We start from the raw sequence: 25170 nt of genomic DNA on the forward strand, positions 1-25170 counted from the left end.
GGGGCTGCAGGAGGGAGGAGGAAACTATGAGGGAGACCCCCACCAGATCCCGTCCTCTGGCCACTCCCACAGCCCTCCTGAGCACCCCCCGACCCCTGCCTGCTCTCGCAGCCCCGTCAATGGCTGCCCCGCATGGCCCCAGGTTCCTGGCTCCTTTTTTTTTTAAATTCCCACACTCACTGGCTGCTGCAGCAGCCATTGGGGCTTCTGGGGGCTCGTGGCAGAGTCCCCCATGCAGCACAGGGAAGTGGGGTACAACAGAGATCGCCCCCCTCTGCCTGGCAGGAGCTGGAGAGTGTGGGTTTGTTTTTTTGTTTGTTTGGTTTTTTTGGGTTTTTTTTAAAGATCCAGGACACCGGGGCTGGGTAGGGCAGCCATTGGGGCTAGGAGAGTGGGCAAGGGATGGGGCCTGTTTGATTCAGAGATTCAGCCAATTTGGCGGCAGCCCAATCTCTAAATCGGATTCGGCTGAATCGATTCGTGCCAGTGATTCAAATCACTGAATTGAATCACTGTCTTCCAAATCAGCTGAATCTGTAGCGAATAGGAGTCACTTTGCACAGTCCTAATAAATATGCACACAGTGGGCAAATCAGGGGTGTACTAGAAAGTTTGTTGTGGCATCTCCTGACTTTTGAAGTGCTTGAGTTGATTGCAGTCCTGATAGGGGAGGTTTTGGATGGGTGCGGAAGGGCAGAAGGAGAGGGTTAACATAATTTTTGGTTGAAATTATATTCTTACAGCTCACCACACACCATCTTAAAAATAAACAATAGATCTACTGTGAAAGGATTTGTTCTTCTAAAAATGTTTGTTGTGTTACCTATTTTTACTTCATTTCATGCATGGGGGGATGCTACTTAACTCCACAGAGCACACTGCAATTTGGTTTTAAATAGTCATATCTTTCAAACTACATACCACGGGACAATTCAAAGAGTAAGTATCCAGTTCAGATGGATGAAATAACTCATTGTTTTGTGGCTTCCCAATTTTAGGATAAGAGGATTTACCATTGCATATCTGAACCATGTATAAAAGTGTTCTTTTTCAGTATCCGATAAAAGGATGTTTTTCTTTCTTTTTAAGCAGCATTATTCTGCTGAAGGAAAGCAGTTTATTATAGTTTGCCGCCAATGTGTGTCTCTGTAAAATATTTAAAATGTATAAGATTAGGATTATGTCACGCTGTAATCATCATTGAAATCAAAAACAAAACTTAGCATCTGCTCTTTATTATATTAATCTTTTTCATATTAGGGATATATATAATTAAAATAGAGTTGAACCATGCATAAAATGAAATATGTTTCTGAATAGATTATTGACAGGGGTAGAGTTCTTCAAATAACACTTTCCCTTAGCATTTCTGTTGTTATTGTTGATGATTTCTATTATGTTAGTACTTAAAGTTCACTCCATTGTACGGAGCTCTAAAGAAGCATAAAGGACTGACCTTGAACTAATGAGGTTATAATGTATTTAATGAGTAGTTGTCATTAAATACTTCAATGACCAAGTTCTGCCCTTAATTCCACACTCTAGTGAAGCCTTGGGTGGGGCTTTCCCATGGTTATACCGAGTGTAATTAAAACCCCAGTTCATTTTTGAGTCTCTGAAACATGCTACCACATTTCTATAATTTTCCTCAGCCTCTGTTTAGTAATTCACTTAGTAGCAGCCATTGTCTTTGTCCTGTGGAGTTCTACCCAAGATTTTGTTACGTCTATTTCCTTTCAAATACTGCACACTAAATTTTAGTGTAGTGATTTCTGTCGTCCCTCTGATGTTTTGTTATACAAACTTCTTTTGAGTGTCTTTTAAGTAAGTGCTCCTGCTGACTATATGACACCTTACTGAGATGGCTGGATTTGGTGATGCAGCTGATAGTCATGTACTCTGTGGGTAACCATCTCTCCCAAAAGGTAAAATTAGATGTAAGAAAAAACTAATTGAAATTTAAAGTGGAATACAGGAATGTAAGAGCCTTAAAGTCATGACAGCGGCAGAAGTCCTAGCTGATATACACAGTTGTTTCAACATACATAATGGATATTGGGACCTCTGGCAGTACCTTCAAGTGGAAAACATGTAATTAATTTACTTTAATAATTAACCATGTGCTTGCAATAATATCTAATATACCCAGCCATTTTTTTATTTTAATAATCCATGCTATCTGCAGCTGGAGGTGTGTGATTGAAATGGTGAACTACCCTGCCATTTTAACCCAATATTTAATTTATTGTAAGTTCTCTGAAGCACAGGACATGTCATCTTCATTACTTTGTACAGCAGTCAACACCATTCAGATGCTCAGGAAACAAAAATCTGAATAATGTTTTTTGCAAGTTTTCAATCAGGTAGTTCTTCCTGAGAAGGTTATTAACTTTAGAGAACCAGGGTACATATTGTGATCAGGATACAATATTCACCTGGAAGTTTGATCGTAATTTATGTGGACAGTTGAATGCAGCAGGACTTGTATAAATGGTTCTGTAGTGTTGAAAAGGAAGCAAAAAGTGGGAGGCACTTAACTAGGACTAGTTAGTAGGAATGATATGGGGAGAGACAGCTTGAATATAAATGAGAGAGGCACATTGCAGAAGCAAATGGCTTTGACACATTACTCTATCATATCTTTGTATATTGATTTGTGCCTCAGGAAAATTCAATATGGTTCCTCTCATCTGAACAGCAAACACTGTGATTTTCAGTTTGCTTGAGGGTAAGTGGGAAAGGCACATTTCACAAAGGAACTAGATCAGAGGTCTCCTTAAAAAGCAGTCTACATATTTTTATTGTAACCTTTCAAACCATTCTGACTTTGGAGGCTCCAAGTAATTATTGCAGCATACATTTTCTAAGGACACTCATGAAAGAAGAATTGAGATGAAAAATGCAAAATTGTGTATAAATGTGAATACACACACAGTAAATTTTCTCTCCCCAGTTGGTGTTGCACTTTCATGTTCTTTCAGAAAGAGCTTTTCAGATGGGCTTATCAGTGTAGGTAAAAATATGAAATATTTTCCAGTAGCCTAAAAACATCTTCAACTTTTACTTTTATCATGTTCTTCAAGTAAAATGTGTGCACCACTAGTTCTTTACATTTTACCTGAAACTATTGTCCTCATCTGAGTTTTGTTACAAAATACCAGTAGTTTTCATGCTTTCCGCATATAAAAAACAATGCACTTTTAAAATAACGTGGCAAAACGCAAGGCTCTCTCTCTTTGAATTTCAGGATTTGATTTTAAAAGCATGCTTTGAGAAATGGAGGTAAGACACTAGTAGATTTTTGATGTATTAGTGTATTATTCTGGAGGTAACTGTTTCAGGTGCAAAAGCAAACTACCCGGTCAGTGGCTTTAAGTATCGTTTAAACGATCTTTTCCATCTTCAGGCAGAACTCGTCGATGTGCAGTATGGGACTGTTGAAGATTTGGTCCAGATCCGTGTCATTACAAATGTGGCTAATAAAATTGCACTTTTGAAGCTCGGACAATCACCGTTGCTCTATAAGGTTAGTTCCATGTCTACTATACGTTAACTGCGTGGGATATTCTGTTGCGTTTTGCTTTCTACTTTGGAAATACTAAATGGGGGCTTTGTATTGTCATCAGCCTTCCCCTTTCTATAATGACAGGTCAGGCTTTGTGGGCATTTACCCATCTCCTTCATCTTCCCTGCATTTTTTTTCACAGCATTTCTAGTGTCTGTTTACGCTGGATCTAGTTTGGTGTTTTGTTATCCTTTTTGCTGAATTGTTATAATGAAGTATCAGAGGCGGTTCATAGGTAGTGCCATATTTTCCCTCTCTGCTGAAATCTTATGCCAAAGAAAGAAATCTCTAGAAGAAAGAGGGAACTGGATCCAAGATTGAAAAAAAAGAAAAAGGGTAATTGAGAGCCCAGGGTTGCTGGAGTCTTGTCTGTCTAAAATTTGCATATCGTGCTAGACTGAAATCTTTGATTCGGACATCGTTACATCTAGTACTTGGCATGCCACAGATTTAAACATGCCCTGAGGTGAAGTGGAGCACAGCCCATGCCAGACTAAATCTCAAGCTTTTGGGGATTTTCCCAAACCCACTGGACTGACTCCAAAATCTGTGGCTTCTGGCTCTGGTACGACTGTGCTGCTACAGGCAGTGAAACTGTGAAATGATAATAACACACAGCACAGGAGGAATAAACAGACCATGGGATCATCTAGGCAGGCTGCAAAGATGGAGATTCTTGCTCTTTGGTATTGTTGGCAGAAGCATTTAAACTGGAGACTAAAACTGGAGACTAAAACTTAACCTGATTTAATTCTATCTATTATATACCTACATGGCCTGGACCAGAGGTGGCTGGTAGCCCCTTTAGTTGTGCTTGCTATTCTTAACCCCTCACAAGGAAGAAGTTGTATATGGAGGGTTGTGCTGTAAAATGCGTTTGTGCAGCATGCTGCCTAAAGCATCTGTTCTGCAGCTCAGCCTTCGCATTGCTGGCCAGCCACATCCCCTGCTATAACAGAGCCACAAAGACATGGTAGGACTAGGGAAAGGCTGCTGCCAATTCACAGTGATCGTGCTGTTTAGTTCCCACTCCCCTCCTTTTCTGCTTACTTCCTGGGTACATCCGCGCCTCTGTTTCCAGCATCGGTTGGCACCACTGAAATAAAACACATTTCACTGTTTTCACATAAGGCTTGATTAGCAGCTAATACATTAAAACTGAGTTACATTTGTGCTCTTGATGTCAAATAGAGCATTTGTTTTTTTTCTGTTGAGGATAGGTTATAAACAAGCCTGGTATTATTTTGGTGCTTGGAAAGACTGTGCTGCTGGCCCAGTAAATAATTAAACAAGGCACTTTATGTCCAATTCACAGAAGCAATTATAAAAGACCAGCATCTCCAGATTTTATAATTAAAAGAATGCAGAATGGTTCTGTTGGCCACTGAAAGCACACTGAAGACCAGAGCATAACCACTTAATATTTTGTGAACAGAAACGGTCTTTGTTTCTATAAAAATGCCATTTTCCACAAAATGACTGCAGCTATTTATCTAAATTATTTAGATCCAATCTCATTATCTTTACCAAAGGTCAGTTATCACTGTGAGAGTTCAACTGCTGTGCAGCACCCTTGCACATAGATCTCATGCTGCATTTCATTGTTAGCTGCCAGAAATAATGAAATAGCTATCAGGATCTGGGTAGCAGAAGCTTGAGTAAGGTGCAGAGTTTGCAATCTGGGATGGGAAATGCCAGTCAGCAGAGTGCTCGTTTATTTGGGTGTAAGCTTCTGAGTCTACATGCAACTATATGTGCTTGACTTCAAACACGTGAGTAAGTCACAGAGTAAAACACCACACATATTCCTGTCTACCATGGTACTAACCACATGCAGGTGGAAAGATTGGCCTTGTCTTCATTTATCATTTCTTCCCTTCTTTATTTGGTCCTCAGCCCTTATTATTAGGACACAGATTGAGACATGTGTCTTGTTTGGCTCTGCAGTAATTTCAATCTTTGTTAGCTCAAAATATTTGGGGGAAAAAAGAAAATAGATTCACCTTTGTTGTGGAATACTAAATGCAAAGCATTTTGCTTTCTTGCAATGAGTAGGGCAAGGGTGTCAGACTCACCCCACGTCCTGGTCTGGACTTGGACCACAGAACTCCTTTGTGGGCTGGATCTGACCCAGGTCATGGAGTGGCACTGGTGACGCCAGTGGCAGGTGTGGTGAGGACAATGGTGGGGACTGCAGCAGGACTGGCGGTGGTAGGACAAAGGATGGCAGGCCAACTGTCTGTAAGGCAAGTGAGGCTATGTTGGCACAGTCCTTGCTTACCCCCCTGCCACTGATGGCTCTGTCAGCCAGGACCGAGGGGCCCAGATTCTGTGAGAGCTATGCCCCTTCAAGCCATGGCCTCCACTTAGGGTAGCTTGGTGGACTGGACTGGATGAAGTGGCTCCATGGACTGCATCCAGCCCACAATGCCTATGTTTGACTCCCCTTTCAAATCAGTTAGGGGAGAATTCCCCTTGATTTTAACAGGGCCAGGATTTCATTCCTAAAGGTATTTTTGCTCTGTCATTTTTATTTTTTTTCAACTTTTTGGTAATGTTTATGCCCCTTTACTTGCTTGCATTTCTGGCTCTCTGCCCCCTCCCCTTCTTTTGCCCATTTTTCCTTATCTCTGTCTTCCACATGTTTGGTTTTACAGCATGTTAAAACAAAACTAGTTTTAAAAAAACCCTAAAACAAACAAACCCATAATTAGAATTCCTTTCTCCTGTTTGTAACCTACATTACATATTTAGCTCACATATTTTTTCCAGTTTTAATGTTGCTCAATCATTTGCTGATGTTACTATATTATAGTGGCACTCAGGGGTCCCAGACAACATTAGGATCCCATATGATGTGTTGCACTACCATCTACAAAAGGCTTCATCGCTGCCCTGCAGACTTTGCATATATACCCTTATTTTTTTATGTTGTTTCCCTTGCTTCTGCCTCCTCTTTTGTCATTCTCTCTTCTACTTTTCCATGATATATTTTACCACCCTGCACTCTTTCTCACCATACTGAGCGACTGGAGTAAGTCAGAAAGTAATTATAAATCCTTCCCGGCAGAAAAAGGAGCAGTTACCACAACCAAAACACTACCTTGAGTCTTACATCACTCTTGGCAAAAGGAAACTTAAGCAAGTAAGAGTTCAGTTCCTTTTATTTACTGGGTGACCATATTTGAGAAGGGAGCCCTAATAAGCTTATTTGGATGAGGATCTGGATTTACAAGGTCTCTGAGTCTGGATTTGTAGATCTAGGGGTTGGGGTGGGGGGCAAAAATGACATTAGAGTACTTGAGAGGACAAAATGCAGGTCCAGTTTGCCATACCTGTGAAACCATCTCATTCCAGCGGGAGTTGTAGTTTGTACTATTGTGGAGATTGGATCTACAATTGAACCTTAGGGAGTTTTGACCAAAGCATTTGGTTAGGACTCTTCCAAATTTTCTTACAGTGCTTTTGAAAACAGCATACGTGATGGGGCATTTGGGGTTGACTGAGAAGGGAGGACTGCAAAATAAGCTAGGGCCAAATCCTGCAGCCCAGCCCTTCAGAAGTTTCCACAAAAATTGATGGGATTGCCCACACAAATTAATGCTCTTTAGTGAGAATATTTGGTTTGCTGAATCTGGCCATAAGTTTTGGTTAGGAACTGCTGTAGAAAACCTGACAATGTTGGGGAGGTTGAGGAATGGTAGTGGCTGTAGAGTGTATGTGCTGCTTCCAGTAAAATAGAGTTTGAATCTGACCCCCAAAACTAGAACCATTTGGCTTTAATGATGTTCAACATGTTTTATGAATGATCTGGACTAGATGAAGCCCCACCTTTGATTAGTTGCACATTGGTATGGTAGTTTGTAACAGGGAGGGAAGAACAGCCATATAGCCCTGTTTGAGTTACTTGATAAACTGGGCCTATTCAGGCAAAAAGTGTTTTAATATAGCTAAATACAAACATGTACATATTGCAGCAGGGGCCATAGTTACAGAATGCAGGACTCTGATAAATAACTGGTTTTCATTGCAGTAAGTAGGGCTAATGAAATCCTCGGATGTACAGAAAGAGAGGTGCGAGTGGGGAAAAAGGAGGTGAACTTGCCTCTGTTTATGACACCTTGGTACCAAGATTAATACTAGAGGACCACTTGTGTGTCCACATTTTAAAAAGATATAGCAAAATTAGAGAGGTGCAGAAAAGAATCACAAATGTGTTTGACCGTCTGGAGAAAATTATAGTGTGAGACTCTTAAAGATCACAGTCTGTCTAGAATACCAAACAGAAGATTGGGAGATGACCTGATTATGGAATGGAAATACCTACCTGGGAAGAGAGGCTGCCACCAAAGATCTCTTTAATCTATCAGAGAAGAAAGGCAACACCTATGAAGTGAAGCCAGACAAAGGCAAATGAAAAATAAGAGAGTGATTGCTAACAGTGAGGGTGATTAATCATTTGAACAAATATTCATGGGAAGTGGTGGATTCTCTTTTTCCTGATGTCTTCAAGTCCAGACTAACAGCCTTACTTATCGGGCTCAATGGAAGGGTGATGGGATCTAATTTAATAGCCTGTGGTATATGTGAAGTCAGCCTAGATCGAATGACCTTGCCTGACCTTTTAAACAGCATGAACCTGGGAATGTGAAATCTGGCGATTCATTTCACCGGTGGTCGCTCACGTACCGCTCCATGATTAAACTTTCTTCCTCAATCAGTTCACTGGCAGAGATTTCCTGAACTGACGTTAGGCAATAGGTGAATACTAAAAGATTAATTAAAGAGTCTGGATTTAGTAAGGGGTAGACATCGGCGTTCTGTCTGGGGACCAGGCCTGGGATCGTGTTGTTTGTTGGTTGTTGTCTGTTTTCTCCTCCTCTGTTGTCGATATGAACAACAGATTAGCTACCCTATGTACTGATTGTGCCACCTATGCTGGCATGTTCAGGAGAGGGTGAGTTATCTCTTCACCTACTGCCCCTGATAAGAGAGACCTCCTCAGTGCTGCTCTTCCAAGAACAGCTCTAAAATTTAAGGTGTAGATCCCATGTGGTTTATGCAGCCCGTCTTTCCTCTACGGTCATATAAAGCAAGCAGAAACCTTGCTTTCCAGAAAAGGAGGGAGCAACGGTATCTTTCCAACATACAAAATCTATTTTTGGGCTTCAGCCACAGTCAAGGACAGGTTCACTTTGGAAAGAAGAAATATCATAGGTGCTGATCACAATTTAATCATTTGGAGCTGAGTTTCAATAAAAAAGCAGAATGTCTGTCTTCGATTAACTTTTAATAGACACACACAAGCGTGGAGGGCTGAAGTTCTGTGCCTTAAAAATGTGCCCGTATTAACACACATCCTTAAAAAAATATATTTAATTATATAAATAACAATAATAATATACAGAATTAAGATGTAAATATCTATATTTTAATAATTCACCATCTTCATAAATATGCGTGCAGTTGCTTTTAAACTGTAATAAAGTTTGTAAATGTGGATGCTCAAATGTTGACGCTGGGATTATTGGCAGGTATGTCTAAGTTAGGCCAAATAGTATTACAGTCTTTAAAAAAAGGCAATTTGCAAAAAACCCAATACTTTTATTGATAGAAAGGTCTGGTTTATTCTTTATAATTTTATATTGGGGAAAATGTTATCACAGGGGAGTTTTTTAATCACATAGTCCTGATTTAATTTTTTTCTGTCATTTTAGATGTTTTCCACTAGATATTGTTTACGACTAGTTCAGCATGGTAGAGATATGCACGCTCTGTATCTTCATTTATCATATTTATCAAGACCAATTTGAATTTAAAACAAGTCCCCCTCTCCCCCCCCCCGACTAAATTCTGTAAATGGAAAAATTATATTTGTTTCCCCCCTACTGCTGTGGCAGTGAAAGCAAAAGCAGGGGTGCAAGTGATGGTCTGATCGTGACCCCTTGCTCCCCTATCACCTGCCCTCCCTATACCTCTCTTACTGAGTGCCCCCTCCCCCAGTACTGCATGCTGTGCTGCTGGGTGCTCCTGGGTGCTGTGACTCATGCTGGGTCCCTTGCTGCTCTCTGCCTGCACGCTGGGTCCTGTGGTGCTCCCGGGCTCTACGCTGATTCTCTTGCCCCTCTTGGTGCAGCACGAGACAGCGGCAAGGGACCCAGCACAGAGCCAGGGACTGGCAAGGCAATCAGCTTGAAGCCACAGAGCAGCCCAGGACTCGTTGCTGGTTCCCTCACCAGACTCTGGCTCCCCTTTGGGTCCTGTGCTGGTTCGCGTTTCCTGCAGAGCCAGGGAGCGGTGGGGGAATCGGCATGGAGCCAGAGACAGCAGAGGACTCAATCCTGATCTCCGTGGCCCTTTCTGGCTGGGTGTTGGCTCCTGTTGCTCCCTGGCTTTGTGCTGATTTCATCACTGCTGTCTAGCTTCTTGCAGGTTCTGCACTGCCTCCTGGCTCCTTGCTGCACCAGGGACTGGCAAAGGCATTCATGCAGAGCCAGGGACCTCCCCTTTTTGGGGCACCCAAGGCAGGGACTTCTCAGAAATAGGCTATTTGCCTGTCTGGAGAAAGCCCCATCATCATACCACTTGATTCAAGTGAGGCCTGTCTGCCTTTTGTTAGGACCATCAGTTCCTGATTCAGGTGGGCCATCCTTGGGCCAGGTCTAAGTTTTCGTGTTCACAACCCTGGTGGTTAACAACGGACATAGTACACATTTGGATGATTTGGCACACTCTGCCTGCTTTGTGGCCTCTCCATGAAAAGGGGAACAGAAAATCCCTTTAAGATTTTAGGGGTATTCAGTGTTGGTGCACACACAGACAAATCAGAAAAGGGTATCTCTACACTGCTCTGTTGTTCTCTGCCAGCACAACAGCCTCCAGTAACATGTGGCCAGCCAGCAGAATCTAAACCTAGCCTATTAATTTGACATCTGACTTGTTTCCAGGTGATGGAAAGATATTATTTCCCCAACTTTGCCTCCCTAGGTTCAGCACAGGAGCTCTGGTGCACATGTGAATCCAGGTGTCATCTGAGTTAATACAAAATGACTGACAAATCTTCCCATGCAACACTATTGATCCAATGTGTAGGTATAAATGAAAGGAGAGCAAGAAGGTCCTCATTGATAGTGCAAATGGGCACAGGTTCATTTTTAAAAAGGAGGGAATCTCTTGTAAAACAATGAGTGCTATGTATTCAAGGCTGGGGCTTGATAAAGTGCAACAAATATCTGGAAGGAATTAGAATTGTAGGGGAAAATGCATTATAAAAACAACTGGTCAATATTCTGAAGTAATTAACTTTTTAGTTTCATCAATAACATTCCACTTTTGCCTCCTACTTATTTTCTTTTTGGTTAGAAAACCTGGGGTTTGCTTAAACGGGGAGAAAAGAACTATTAGCAGAGTAAATGAGGGGATGTATAAGTTAATGAGCAAAAGAAACTATTGATCACTGTGCAATTCTGACACAACAATTTTTCCCTAAATGTTTTAAAAACCTGCTGCTGTTTTGCATGCACAATTGGCCTCCTAAGAGAGGGCCATGCCCTTCCAGTTGCCTCTGGGTTGCTGATGAAGTCCCACTGAGGGATTACTGAGTACCCTGGACTTCCTATTACCGGATTGGACCCTGAGTTCTGAGTTAGTTATATGGGTGGGTATATAGTTCATTATTTTCAGCAGCACTCATCACTTAATTTTCACTTAGAAAAATAATTCTATATATTTGTGTGCTCAATTGGGTGTTTAATTGCAAATTAACTGCATATTCCTAATGTATCCTTTGAAAAACTGGCTCTGTTCATGTTGAGAATCACTGGGCTCTCAAGGAAGAGTGACTGTTTTAGAGCCAGCCTCCTCCTATTACTATGTACCAAGGTCCAAATTAAATAAAAATACATGCGTCCTTTCTGCAGAGATGAAGCTTGCCTGAGGTGGTCACATTTGATTGTGGGGGCTTCTGAGGCTTTGTGCAGATTTTGGAGGTGTGGAGCCCAGACATAATTTGCTGTTTTATCAAGCCCTTAAAAAGTAAGTGAGTAGTAAATGCAATCATCCAGTTTATGGTCCGAGTGCCAGAATCCTGATAAATGGAGCAAAGTCAAGTGAAATGGCTCAAATCTGAGGAAATTGTCCAACAGAGCTAGCTAAGGAGAGAAATTTTTAGCCTCAATTAAGACTTTAGGGGCCATGTAGCTAAGTAGTTGCTGAAAGGTATCTGCAAGCAGATCGTTTTTCTTGGAGACCTACAACCGTCTTTTGAATATGCACACGGTGTCCCTCCCCCTGGCAACAAGGCCTTAAGAAAAGCTGCCTTGGCTCCGTATAAGATAGCATGCAGTTTCTTTGCATTGATACCCTGGAACAGAGCAGGAATTGTTTCTTGATCTTGGACTGCACATGAATGTGAATACCCTTTCTTGCTCTAGCCCTATATATACCCACTTACAGCTGCTATCATGTTCTTATTGTAGCCTACTGAGGGCAACAACTGCCCAGGTGAAGAGAGATGGAGATGAAGGAAATGGGGAGCATTAAGGAGACCAAATTGTGGGGCTCATGGGCACTCAATTGGATATCACAGTTCCATTAATTTGTGAATGTTTTCACAGGTATGAGCTACTAGGAATACAGTATGCTGCAAACCCTGTTGACGCTCTTTATGACCATAATTGGCCCTACTTTAACAAAAAGGGCAAGTTTAGAGTATCAAAGCATATGATTCTTGTTTTATATTTCCTGTGTTAATGATCAAAGCATTAGGCCCTCTGTTTCTTGGTAAAATAAATGTTTAAACATGCCCTTATTTTTGAGTATTTAACTCTGTAATATATGCCATGGTAGGTTATTTTGTTTTAGGGTTTTGCCATAAAAAGCTTTTGAGTGCCTTTTTGATCAGCCTTTTATTGTAATGATATACTTCAGGCTTGTTGTTTTGTTGTTGTTGGGTTTTTTTAAAGACTTATTTTTCATTTCACAGTAGATATTTCTTAATAATCAATTTCTCTGCTTACTAATCTCCAGGCAGATTTCAAAAGTTTCAAAATCCCTTATTCAGAAAAAACAGGCCACTTTGTATCCAGAGGATTTATAAAGCACACAACTCTGCCTGGTAGCAATATTACTTTCTTTGTGATACATGAGGATGACTCAGATCAGTACCATTTGAAAAACACTCTAGATGCTGTGTATGCTTGGTTGCTCTTTGTAGCTATCAGTCCTTTAAAATGAATCTATGTTAATGTGGATAAAGAAAAATCACATTTTTATCGTGGCTGGTACTTGAAATTGAGGTGCTTTTAGCAGTACGCTGACAGACCTTTATGCCACAGTGAGCTGCACAACTCTCCATGGCTCAGGGATTTGGGCACAAAATGAGGGTAGCTATTAGGGCTATGCGAAGCTTCAGGTGCTGATTTGATTTGGAGGAGATACGAGTTGATTTGTCAGGTGAATCTCCAAATTCAAATCGAATCGGGAGACCAATAAAAAGGTCTGAATTGATTCAAAGATCTCTGAATCAATTTGGAAAAGGTTCAGACAGCATTGGAGAGATTCAGAGATTTGGACAGCCCCTGCTCACTGCCACAGGGAGCTGGACCTGGACTCTGTGCTAGTAAGTAGGGGATGGGGGGAGGTGGCTAAAGAGGGGGAGGGAACTATGGGTAGACCCCCACCAGGCCCCATCCCCTTCCTGCTCCCTCAGTCCCCTTGAGCAACCCCTGACCCCCATCCACTCCCCCAGCCAAGACAATAGCTGCCCTGCCCAGCCCCAGTGTCCCGGCACTTTAAACAAAACCCCAAAAAAACCAAAGCCCTGCACTCATCGGCTGCTGCAGCAGCCCTCGGGGATTCTGGGGGCTCATGGCAGAGACCCTCCACACAGTGCAGGGCAGTGGGGGGCAACAGGGATTGCCCCTCCCCCCACACCTGGCAGAAGCTGGTAAGTGCAGGGCTTTTTTTTTTTTTTTTATTTAAGAGCCAGGATGCTGGGGCCAGGCAAGGCAGGCATTGATGGGGCTGGGAGAGTGAGCAGGGGATGAGGCCTGTTCAAGTTGAAGATCTGGCCGATTCGGTGGCTGCCAAACCTGTGAATTGGATTTGGCTGAATTTATTTTGGGGCAGTGATTTGAATCACGAAATTGAATCACTGTCCCCCAAATTGGCTGAATCCAATTCTGAAGTGAATACTAGCTGCTTTGCAGAGGCCTAGTGGGTATTAATATAGAAGCTAGTCGTGGGGCTGAATTTTACCATCCCTTACGCATGTGCAAGTCCCATTGCAATTCATTTAGAAGTTTAAGTGAAACGGGAGTTAATTGCAAAGCTTCCATTGATTTTAATGGAATGGGGCTGTCATCCTCCAAAGTCAGTGGAAGTGGTGAGTCTACATCCTTAAACAGAATTTGATGCACCATCCTAAGGCTACTTGTAACAGGATTTTGTAGACTTTTTTTTTTTCCTCATCTGGAATAAAGTAATTGCTTATTCTTTAAAGTGTTGTTATCGAGTCTGTAGTTCAGAAAGGTACTGAAGTTTGTTTCTACCTGTGATGCAAGTTAGCAGTTTGATTTTATTAGGTAGGTACAAGCTTAAATACCTTTCTGAACAATCAATGAAGTTTCCTCCAAATCTTTTTATTGAGCTTCTCCCATCTCTTAGAATTAGGCAGATATGTGTCTCCAGAAACCTATTAGAACCTGAGGTCAACCATATCCAAAGGCCTTTTCTCTCTTAAACTTCTCAAGCCTCTTGGCAGCATGGTTTCTTAAACGCTTCTGCTGTGGTGGCCTTTTAACTTTGTATTACCCCTTGCTGAATTTCTTAGAAGAGGCAAGGAACATACAAGTAAGTTACTGATAATCAGTATTATTCTATGCGTCATTCTTTGTGCAGTTGCCACCCTTCTCTGGTCTCAATCAAGCATGTTTTGAATGGAGGAACTTTTTAATGATCTCTGCATGATAAGGCCTGGAAGGAGAATATTTGATGCATCTCTACCATTATCCTCTCTTTTCCTTTCTCTAAACTGGAGTTTTGAGGTGAAACCTCATCTTAACTCAAGCAAGGATCTCACCCATGGCCTTTAGAGCCTAATCCTGCTCACCCATGGGCTTTAGAACCTATTCCTGTTCATAATGACGTTCATACATGAAATTCATTTTGCAAGGAACAGAATTGGATCTAATGTGGGCTCCCTTTTTGCAGCTACCACAACAGCCTGGACAGTTTCAATTAGTTTGACTGATAAAAGCAGCAAACTAACCAAGGACATTTGTGCACAAAGTAATTTCTCCATCATTTGCATGTGCAGTAACTTAAAAAAGAATGTGTATTTTAAGAGCAGAAGTGAGACATTTTATTATTTGACTTTCAATCGTCCCGAGTAATTCACAGAAAACAACTTATCCAAGAAGTTTAGCCTTACCTTTATATTCATTTTCAATCTAGCTGTAAATAGATTGCAGTTTCCCTGAATTCCTTATCCTGATATCTTTTGCATGTTCTTTACAGTTCTTTGTTTTAAAGCATCTCTGAATTGATCATGGGCAATTTTCTGTATGCAGTTCTCCAACTGAGTCTCCAAATTTAAAATTTGCAGTGTGATAATTAGGGATGATTGATGAGAAAAATATGTCATTATTTCCTGAATAGACGAGGATATTGTTGGATCAGATACAAATACTCATCCAAGGACATTTGTACTTGAAAAGGTCCGTCTTTTAGATGTTTACTGAGTGAAAACACAAAAGCAGTGTGATGCAACTTTAAGCAATTATTCGTGGAAAATGCTTTCAGTATAAGCCAAGGATACTGGTTATTAACTAGTGTCTTTTTGTCTGCATATCCAAAATCTCCATGACTTTATTTCTGGAAATTCAATCCCTCGAACTCAAATTTTTGGCAAGGGACTCTAAAATTTAAAAACAGAAAGAGCATAATTTCTAATAATGGTAATCCTGGCTTTGTAATTGTAAATAGTCATATGGAGTGTAGCGGCTGAGAATTATCAGCACAACACACAGCTAGGTCTAGAAACAGGTAGTATTTCAGATGAGAGGATGGAGTATTTGCATTTTGTGAAGGTTATAGGAATGCCTGCACTGACAATTGAGCCTGTTATTTATGATATTCTACTGCAGGTTATTATGCAGGCATCATAAGAACCCCTCCCCCCCTTGCAGGTTTACAAAAGACCTTAACATGACCTAGAAAGACCACCCTTTCAGTGAAAAGAAGCATATTTGTCATATTTAAATCATTTGGGAGTTTCCCCAGAGTAGAAACTGATTATGTTGCCTTTTATAGCAATACTCAGTTATATTTGATGACATTGATATAAACTGCCCATTGGGGAACCGACCCAATGAATTCATTTCAGTCTGGACTGGTTGCATGCTCACAGAGGAGAAAAGATAATGTTTAATCTAGTTAACCGCCTGACCTTGTCTTAATCCTTTTTATTTTATAGTAGACTATGTGGGATGCCAGGTGAGTCCAGACCTGCTGATTCAAGTGGAGTTAGAATTCCATATTTAAGGAATGCCTATGACATAGCAGAGATCAATTAGCCTTGTGCATCTGACTGCTGTAGGCATTGCTCTCTTTCAATAACCAGGTTTATCATCTTAATGTTGAGTTCACTTCCAATTTAGTTGATCACATACATGTTTGATGCATCGCAACTGCTGCTTTTGACATCAGATAAATGTTGAGGTTTACAGAGACTTTATTGGCTCTTGCTGTGCCCTGCAGTAAAGGCACCTCTGCAGTGAGAGTGTGCACACCAGGCCTAGAAAATGAGATATGGCGAAGGCATCTAGAATAAATTAGGAACATTTCAAACTGCCCTACCTTAAACTTCAAAGGCGGTTCAGACCCTGCACATAGGAACGTTCACATTTAGAACAGTATAACTTCCTTCCCGTTTGCTATACTATAACTAAGAAATAGTACAAGTATCATATATGCCCACTATTATACTTTAGCTGGAAGGGTTGATGTCTTTGAAATACAGTCTTTGCCTTAGTCAAGGAAAATGCCATTTCAATAGAGATAGAAAATAAGATTTAAAAAATGTTGCATTATGAAGAGGAAGATTTCAGTGCCACTTTGTTCCTCTTCTTTGTAATGTGTATCCATCACAGTTTGGGCTAATTTTGAAGCTTTAAATGATTATTTACATGAAAATGCCTATGAACCTGCTGTACCCATATACTACCCATGTTTCTATGATTGTGTAGGTAGTATGTAATTGTACATTTATAGTGATTGGCTTGGTCTGCACCAATATGTGTCAGGTGTGGTTTACTTCCACCAAATTTGTGTAGGCATCATTTTACTCTCCCTGGAATCTCATTTCCAAATGATTCTGTATTGATTCTCTTCTTTTTTTAATTTTGGCAAATATCTGTGGTCTGACTGCTCATGTGAAGGGCAGTTCATGCGTGTGAGTGAGGTGGCAGATTGATTGAATGTTGTAGCAAGTAAATTTGGGGGCCCTGCTCAGTGCCCTCAACTTTATTTTCTCTGAAAATGAAGTCCTTTCAAGGGACTTCTTTGGACATAAATTTCCTCCTTCTTTTCTTCCTCAGCATCTTATAAGCCCTAAACTAGAAGCTGGGTGAGGGAGAAGTGGATCATGTTATAAAATAGTGAATATATATAGGCCTGTTAAATCATATGTCAATTGTTAGAATTAAATAGCCTTCTGTCCAACCTTGATTGTTGAAACTTATCTATCTATATACACACACACATAGATATAGATATCTATATCTCTATATGTATCTATCTATATATAGATATAGGTCTCTCTCTCATATATAAAAATATGAGTTATTCGTTTTGAGACTCTCTCTCTTATATATATAATATATATGACAGAGAGAGAGTCTCAAAACTAACAACTCTCAGAATTGTATCATGAGTTTGGTAGCTTTTCCCTCTTAAATGCCCAGCTTCTGAAGATTTGTGATTATGCAAGCATCTTAACTTTAATTTAAAAGTGAAATGTCCCTAGCACTCATAATTCTGAAGGGAGATTTGAAAATGTTATTCCTAGAGGCTTAAGAGTCTGATGAACACCCCCCCCAACTCCCAATCTATTATTTCAAGAAAAATAATATCTCATTAATTTTAAGCTAATCTCATGGTTTTGTAAGGCCCTGTTAATGGTTTCTAAATTCTCGGGGGCTTGTTCAATTGATATTTTAACTTCTGGTTTATTATCAGTATTTATCAGTATTTTATTACCATTACAGGGCCTAGGAGCCCTGCTAATGAATTGGACCTTATTGTGCTTGGCACCATAAAACACAGAACAAATTATAAGCCCTGTGGCCAGGATGTTACAGTCTATTTAGTACCATGAACTTCAGTTCTCTTCAGCTGCATTTTGGTTTAGCTATTATGCCCTGGCTGATTTTTGGAGTTTTCACAGGAGTTAAAATGAGGAAGTAGACCACATCCAGTTAAACAACTCATGCTGTAAAGTTTGCCTAATTTCTTTGGGTTTTTTTTAAAGTCCTCTCATTTTCCTCCTCCTGTGTAGTAAGCAGGATGTTTGTCTTGTGGGTTATATTTCATTTAAAGGATTTAGCATCGTGTCATGTGAATTAGGCACAAGGAAAGATGAATGTTCAGCGAAGGATGGAAATACGGCTAATGTGTAGAATGCTCTTCTGATGTAAATACCATATTTACTTGAATAGAAGAGGGCTGTGATTATAAGATGATCCCCCAATAATTAGATGCTATAGCTGGAAAATGTATACATTTGTTATAATTTTCCAGGTACTTATTGGAGGTTTGCCTTAAATTTGTCCCCCTCGGTCAGTGCTAAGGCGGCCTACACTTGATGGGCACTATCATATGTCTTAAGATAACCCCCCAAAAATTAGATTCTATAGATGGAAAATATATAAATTTGTTATAAGTTTCCAGGTAATTATTGGAGGTTTTCCTTGAATTTGTCTCCCTCAGTCTGTGCTGAGGCGGACTACACTTGATGGGCCCTATTATGTGTCTTACTCAGATGGGGTGCCCTAACCTATTCTTGTGGTAGCTTCCCGTCAGTGTGTTTGCCCGGTATGGGCCATGTGTTTAATAATCATGCTCGGTGTCAGCTGCATTTAGTCAACTTCATAGTTGGTTTCAGTTGCTGAGCACACACTACTTTTGTCCATAGCTTAACAATAGAAAACATATTTAATGAGATTTTGGTTATCAGACAAGAGGCTTTTTTTCCCTGTGCCAACTGGGGGAAAAAGCCTTGTCTTGTCGTCAAGTAAATACAATGTTATATTTTGCTGTCACTTATGCGGTCTCAATAATATTTGCTTGGTAAATATCATTTGGCCCAACCCTGTATACTTTTACTCATTTATACATACCTCATCAAGTCTAGAGAAGTAGAAGCTGGTTATGAGAGCAAGGAAGATAAGGATTACATAGTCTACAGTTTAATAAGCAAACATAACCAAACTTTAGAACCTGAAATTAAATTCAATTGGCTTTAATTTTATATAATATTTAACCAAATTTACACCTCAGCTGAGATTTTACGGCTTGATTCTACAATGTTCTTACTATTCTGGCCCTAAACCAGAATAATCCTTAAGCAAGTGGTTAATTTTAAGCACGTGCTTAAATCATAACTGGATTAAGACAAAAATACACAGCCTCATGTATGTAAATATTGCAAAGGCACAGTTCATGATCCTAGGCCCACACCTGAAGGAGGATGGTTATAGGTGTGCATAACATAAAAAAAAGAAGTCATTCTGATCATAATATTTTTCCATATAAGGAACCAGCAGAACCTAAAACCGGTGCATAAATTGCATATTAAATGTTGACCAGAACTTCTCACTTAAAGGGATAGCAGTGTTTGTCTTAGCATTGACTAATGTTGGTTTAAATCTCTTGGGGTATCACCGTATTAAGCTGTCAGGCATTTTTCTTTAATTTGATGCTCCTTGAATACTGGTAAAACCCATGGAAATCTGTTTCTTGATATTTCTTTTCTTTTTCTTTTGTTAGGCAAAGTTGTATATCATGCTAAATCCATGCACTTTAATTTCCGAGCTCAAGCCATCTGGGCTTTTTATGCCAATGGATATTAGATGGCCTTTTATTACTCTGTGAAATTTAGAGGGGGAAGGATGATCTGGAGTGATAATGTCAGGGATACCAGCACAGTAAAATATGGCTCTGAATTTTACTACAATCTCTAAATATAATTCCTGTACATATTAGTAGATTTATGTATTATAAGTAAAGTTGAACAATACAAGCTGCATAAAGACATAGAAAACTTATGGCTGTGGAAATTAATCACTGAATAAATAAACAATATTCCTGTGATTATTTTTTTTTAGCAGTATTGCAGAATGTGAATATATGAAAGGAAAAACCAGGTGGAAAGCTCTCCCTGCCCCTTTTCCCACCCCTTAAAAATAAACGGTTAAGAAAGTTTTTCTCACTTTTTGCTCTTCCTAGCATTTTCTGGGGGTTGCGAGACTGACTCCTTGGTTCCTCATACTGTCACAATGGGCATTATTTTCAGTGTAAAGTATTTGCTTTTAGGGCTGTGGCATTGTAACACCTTACCAGTATTAACAAAGGTTTCCTTTCAACACCTGTGCGATTTAGGGAAGTATTAGTTATTCCCACGTTGCAGCTTAGGCAGAGAGATGTGTTCTTATTTTTGGCAGTTTTGTTTAAGGTAAAGAAGACCAGGCCTGAATAAAACAGAAAAGCAGAGTTTTTTTCATAATCTCTGCATTGATATTTTTTCCCCTTTGAGAACCATTCTAATACATCTGAATTTTTGTTGCAATGACTTTGGATCCAAGGAGAGGTATATTGCTAAAACGCCGGCCCCCCCTCCCCAATCCATCAGTTTCTAACGTCCTACTGTCTAGGTTTCCAGTCTGAGTCAGGATCTATGGACTTAGCTTTCTTCATGAACTCCACATCCTCATTACTGACTTGGTTTGCATCATGTCTGAAAGGAGTGCTTTACAAAGATTTGGATGCTTATAAATCAGCTGGATACTTACAGTGAGGTCTAGAGAAGGTTTTAGATAGTCTTACACAGAACCTACCCATCATCTATGACTACAAGTTGGATTGAAAATAAGCTTATCTAGAACAGAACGATGTAGTCTAAAAGAATGCTTTCTCTTAGCTGATGTCCGCTAGTCTGCTAGCTTAGCAGGAAGAAGCATGGTGCCTCATTTAAGAAAGATTTACAAGGCAGCCACATTTTTCATGACCCATTATCCCTAAATCCTGTCATCTTATTAAGGTAGGTTGGAAAGAACCTGCCATCCAATATTAGTTAATTCTCTAGGTCTCTACCAGTGGTTTTAATTGATTTTCCATCACAGGGTCATAAGCCCTATCAAAAAGAGAGAAAATGTTTGCCAGTTTTGTTTTTCTGATAACTGCAGAGATAGCAGAGTGTTCCTTATGCCTGATATCGGGTATTATTTCTTGTGTTTGACTTTTTCCATAATATCTCCATTTCCATTGTTCTTCAGTGGTTCCCATGAAAATGGGTCACAGGTTGCCTCCAAGGGAAAAATGTTTTATGATTCTTACTTTTAGTGTTCTTATGACATGAATAGGCAATGGCATCTTATTCTGCTAGTTTCACAACACCAATTATACTGAGGCTGCAGGAGTTATATTGTTGTGAAAATGGTGTAATGGAGTGTAGTCAAAAAAGTAGCAGCAATTTCATAAATCATATTTAAATTGTTTTTTGGGGGGTTTTTTCATTCATATGTTTTAGGAGAGTGATCTATCTAGGTAGCTTCCTTTTTCACCTTGCAGACGGTGCCTGCAGGCAGTGGTGAGTGCAAGGATCAGTCAGAGCTGCCGGCTACGCTGTCTCCCAAGAATAGAAATTAATGGGCAAGAAAATAAACTTCTATATACTCTATTTGCACTTCCTGCTCTAATTGCAACATGTTGCACAAGAATATGCTTGCCTGAATGCATACTGTTCTCTATTCTGTTCTCTGTAGGTGCCTTAACACCTTGCATCTGAGTGCTTTCTTTTCATTTATGTCTCCGTCTATTCAGTTCATTTATTCTGTGGTCACACTATGTGATTTTCTTTTGCTTTTCTCTCTCTGATAAAACTTTTATTAAAAGCTTTTGATATTGTCTCTTAAAAGAAAACATTATTATAGTTGCAATTGATTGATCATCTGTGTTAACATGTTTTTTTTCCTTCTTCTCTTCATCTTCCAACTGCATGTTTGTCATCTAGTAGTCGGTTCAATGGCATTTTGGGGGCTTTAAGTGGTGCTAAATCTTTTTCAGTGGGCCCATTTGCTCCTGACGCACACAGAGTTATTCAGACCCTTTGCCATCTCCCCCAGAGAACTGGTAGAGAAGGAAGAAGCTGTCCAAGTGAACTGCAAAACTCAGTTTATCACATCTGTTGCTTGTGACAGGCTAGCAAAATGGGGATTTGGGGAGGATGGTCATTACTACTGGCATGTCTTCTCCAGTCCACCTTAATATGGGCTTGCTCTGAAAATGAATCCTTCCTTTCTTAACCATGGCATAAACTAGCTGTGTGACAATACATCTGATGTGGTTCCCTCATTTTCCATTTTCCTTTCTTTTTTTTCACTCAGGGTAAGGGCATCACTTTGGATTGATGCTTCTGGGCCTAATTGTGTACTAGCATTATTGTCAATAGGATGTTTTCTTACTGGTGGGTGGATGAGTGATTCTGTAGTGCTCTGTGATTGCCAAACTATTGCAGCTACCATCTCTGTTCTCATCAAATACTCCTGCCCTGGACATTCTCCAAGTAGCTCTTTCTACTATTTCATTTTGGTGAAACAAGCTATTCAGCAGGTCAGAGGGGGATCTAAAGGTCTAATTTAATAGATGTGCTGAATGGAAAGCAGTGAAAATGAAGGCATTTTAGGAAGAAAATATAATAAATGTTGACTTGTTCAACCCTTTCACATTTTTCTGTTAATTACAATTATACTTCACCCAAATTGCATAAGGTTGGCAAGGCTTTGTCATGTAAGCAACTGTAAAAGCTAATGTCAATACAAAAGATGCTCTGTTGATATCTGCCTTGTAAAATGTTCAGTGAAAAAGGCCCTTCTGAGAAATACCATGGTCCTGAAGTTTCAAATTCTGGATTTTTGGAGGAGTGGAGGTTAATTTTGATAATTTATAAAAATTAAAACGTTCATCGATACATTTTGTAATGACTTCTTTAATTTCTATGTTTTTCAAAAGGATTTTATATATGGAGGCACATTCTTTATGATAATTTCTTTTATCATGCCTGCCTTGTGACTGTTTTTCTAATAAGGAAGATAAATAAGTTCATTTTCCAGTATTGATTCACTTAAAAGCATGCTAACCAAGTAGTTAAACATTCCTTGGCTCTTTTCTATAAATGAAAGTAAAATATTCATCAGCCAATTAATATTACGTGGTTTTCCCAGGTGATGTATAGATATGCCCAAGGCTTACATACAGTATATTGTACATAGCTGTATATTGCAATCTGAAACATAACATTGTACCAAATATAAATGTATAAATACATAGCAGCTGGTAAATATGATCTCTGAAGAGATCACAAGATCACAGGGAAGTATGGCTGGTTCAGTCTGCTGCTCAAGGCAGGATTGTCCCTGACTAAACTGTCCCAGCCAAATGTCTGTCTTACCTGCTTTTGAAAATTTTCAGGGATGGAAATTCTGCAGCATCTCCAAATAGCTTGTACCACCCTCATAGTCAGGATGTTTCTTCTAATCTCCAACCTAAATTTCCTGTGCTGAAGCTTGAGTCCATTTATCCCTTATGACCACAGAGAAAAGGCCATCTCCATCCTCACTATAATCAACTTTCAGGTATTTGAAAGCTGCTATCAAATCCCCCCCCCCCTCAGTTTTCTCTTTTGCAGACTAAATAATGCGAGCTCTTTCAGCCTTTCCTCATGAATCATGCTTCACAGGCCTCTAATAATTTTTGTTGCTTTCTGATGAACTCTTTCCAATCTATCCCCATCCTTCTTGAAGTGTGTGGCCTAAAACTAGACACAGTACTTCACAAAAGGCCTCACTAGCACTGAACATAGTGGAAGAATCACTTCCCTTGATTTGCCAGGGAAATTCCTATTCATGCAACCCAGTATACTATCGGTCTTTTTTGCAACAGGGGCACAGTGTGTATCAACCTTACAGTTCTTTCATCTAGTCTATATGTTGTTAGCCTGTTGATAAGAATGTTATGGGTGACCATGACACAAACCTTGCTAAAGTCAAGGGGGTATCACATGCACTGTTCTCCCATCTACAGGACCTGTCACCTTATCATAGAAGGAAATGGGGTTTGTCAGCATGACTTGCTCTTGGTGAATCCATTCTTGTTTTTTTTTCTGATCACCTTATTCTCCTTTAGGTGTTTCACAATAGGGGTTTTTTTTGTTTGGTTGATTTTTTTTGAGGACCTGCTCCATGATCTTTCTAGGTATTGAGATCAGGCTGAGTGGTCTCTAACTCCCCTTATCCTTCTTCTTGCATTTCTTAAAAAAGAACACTATATTTGCCCTTTTCTAGTCATCTGAGACCTCACCTAACCCCCACAAGTTTTCAAAGAGTATATCCACTGGCTCTGAAATTATCTCAGCCAATTCCTTCACTACCCTAGGGTATAGCACAAAGGAAGTCCATTCTGGTGCCCAAGAAAGGTAGCAAAAGGGCTGGGAGACCCCCTTGGCTCAGTAGGAAAGTCAAAAACCTCCCAAAGTTGAAAATGCAAACTTACAAGAGATGGAAGTTGGGAAATACCACCAAGGAAAAGTATACAGCAATAGCCTGCACCTGTAGGGAGAGGATTAAAAAAGCAAAGGGAATTGGCAATGGAAGTGAAGAACAATAAAAAGTCCTTCTTCAGATGCATAGGAAGTTGGAGATAAAATAAGGAAAACATTGGACTCCTGCTGAACAAATTGGGACAGCTGTCAACTGACACCTGAAGAAATCTAAACTCCTAAATGATTACTTTGCATCAGTATTCCACCAGTCCAAGGGTGGCCCTTTGCTTGACAGGATACAGGGTAATCAAGGTGGGGGTGATCATCCACCAACAGTTGGCGAAAATCTTATGAGGGAACGTCTAGAGAAGCTGGATATCTACAAGTCAGCAGGCCCAAATGAACTGCGCCCAAGAGTGCTGAAAGAATTGGCCAGCATCATTGCATGAGGAGTGGGTCCAGGCCCAGTGCAGGGGGGAGGAGGGGAGCAGGTCAGGGCCCAATGCGGGGCAGGGAGGGGAGTGGGCCCGGGCCCAATGTGGTGGGGGGAGCGGGCCTGAGCATGGGAAAAGCTGGCCCACCAGGGTAGGGGGAAACAGGCGAGACCCTGTTCCCCTGAGCACCTCCTGGAGTAACAAGGAATAATGGGCACAAGCTGATTGAGAGTAGGTTCAGGCTAGACATCAGGAGGCACTACTTCACTGTCAGGGCAGCTAGGATCTGGAACCAACTTCCAAGAGAAGTGGTGCTGGCTCCTACCCTGGGGGTCTTTAAGAGGAGGCTAGATGTA

The 25170-nt window shown here is 40.3% G+C and overlaps 1 protein-coding gene across 2 annotated transcripts in view; it reads left to right on the forward strand.

Annotated features, from left to right (window-relative positions):
• NAALADL2 (N-acetylated alpha-linked acidic dipeptidase like 2) overlaps window positions 1–25170 on the forward strand; it is a 1056665-nt gene that overhangs the window by 573558 nt on the left and 457937 nt on the right. For both annotated transcript variants that reach the window (XM_019532747.1, XM_019532746.1), the window contains one exon: window positions 3407–3526. In XM_019532747.1, the coding sequence (XP_019388292.1) occupies window positions 3407–3526 (120 nt within the window). The remainder of the gene's footprint in view (window positions 1–3406; window positions 3527–25170) is intronic.

Source organism: Crocodylus porosus, unplaced genomic scaffold (assembly GCF_001723895.1).
Source record: "Crocodylus porosus isolate Cpor-Errol unplaced genomic scaffold, CroPor_comp1, whole genome shotgun sequence".
NCBI lineage: Eukaryota > Metazoa > Chordata > Crocodylia > Crocodylidae > Crocodylus > Crocodylus porosus.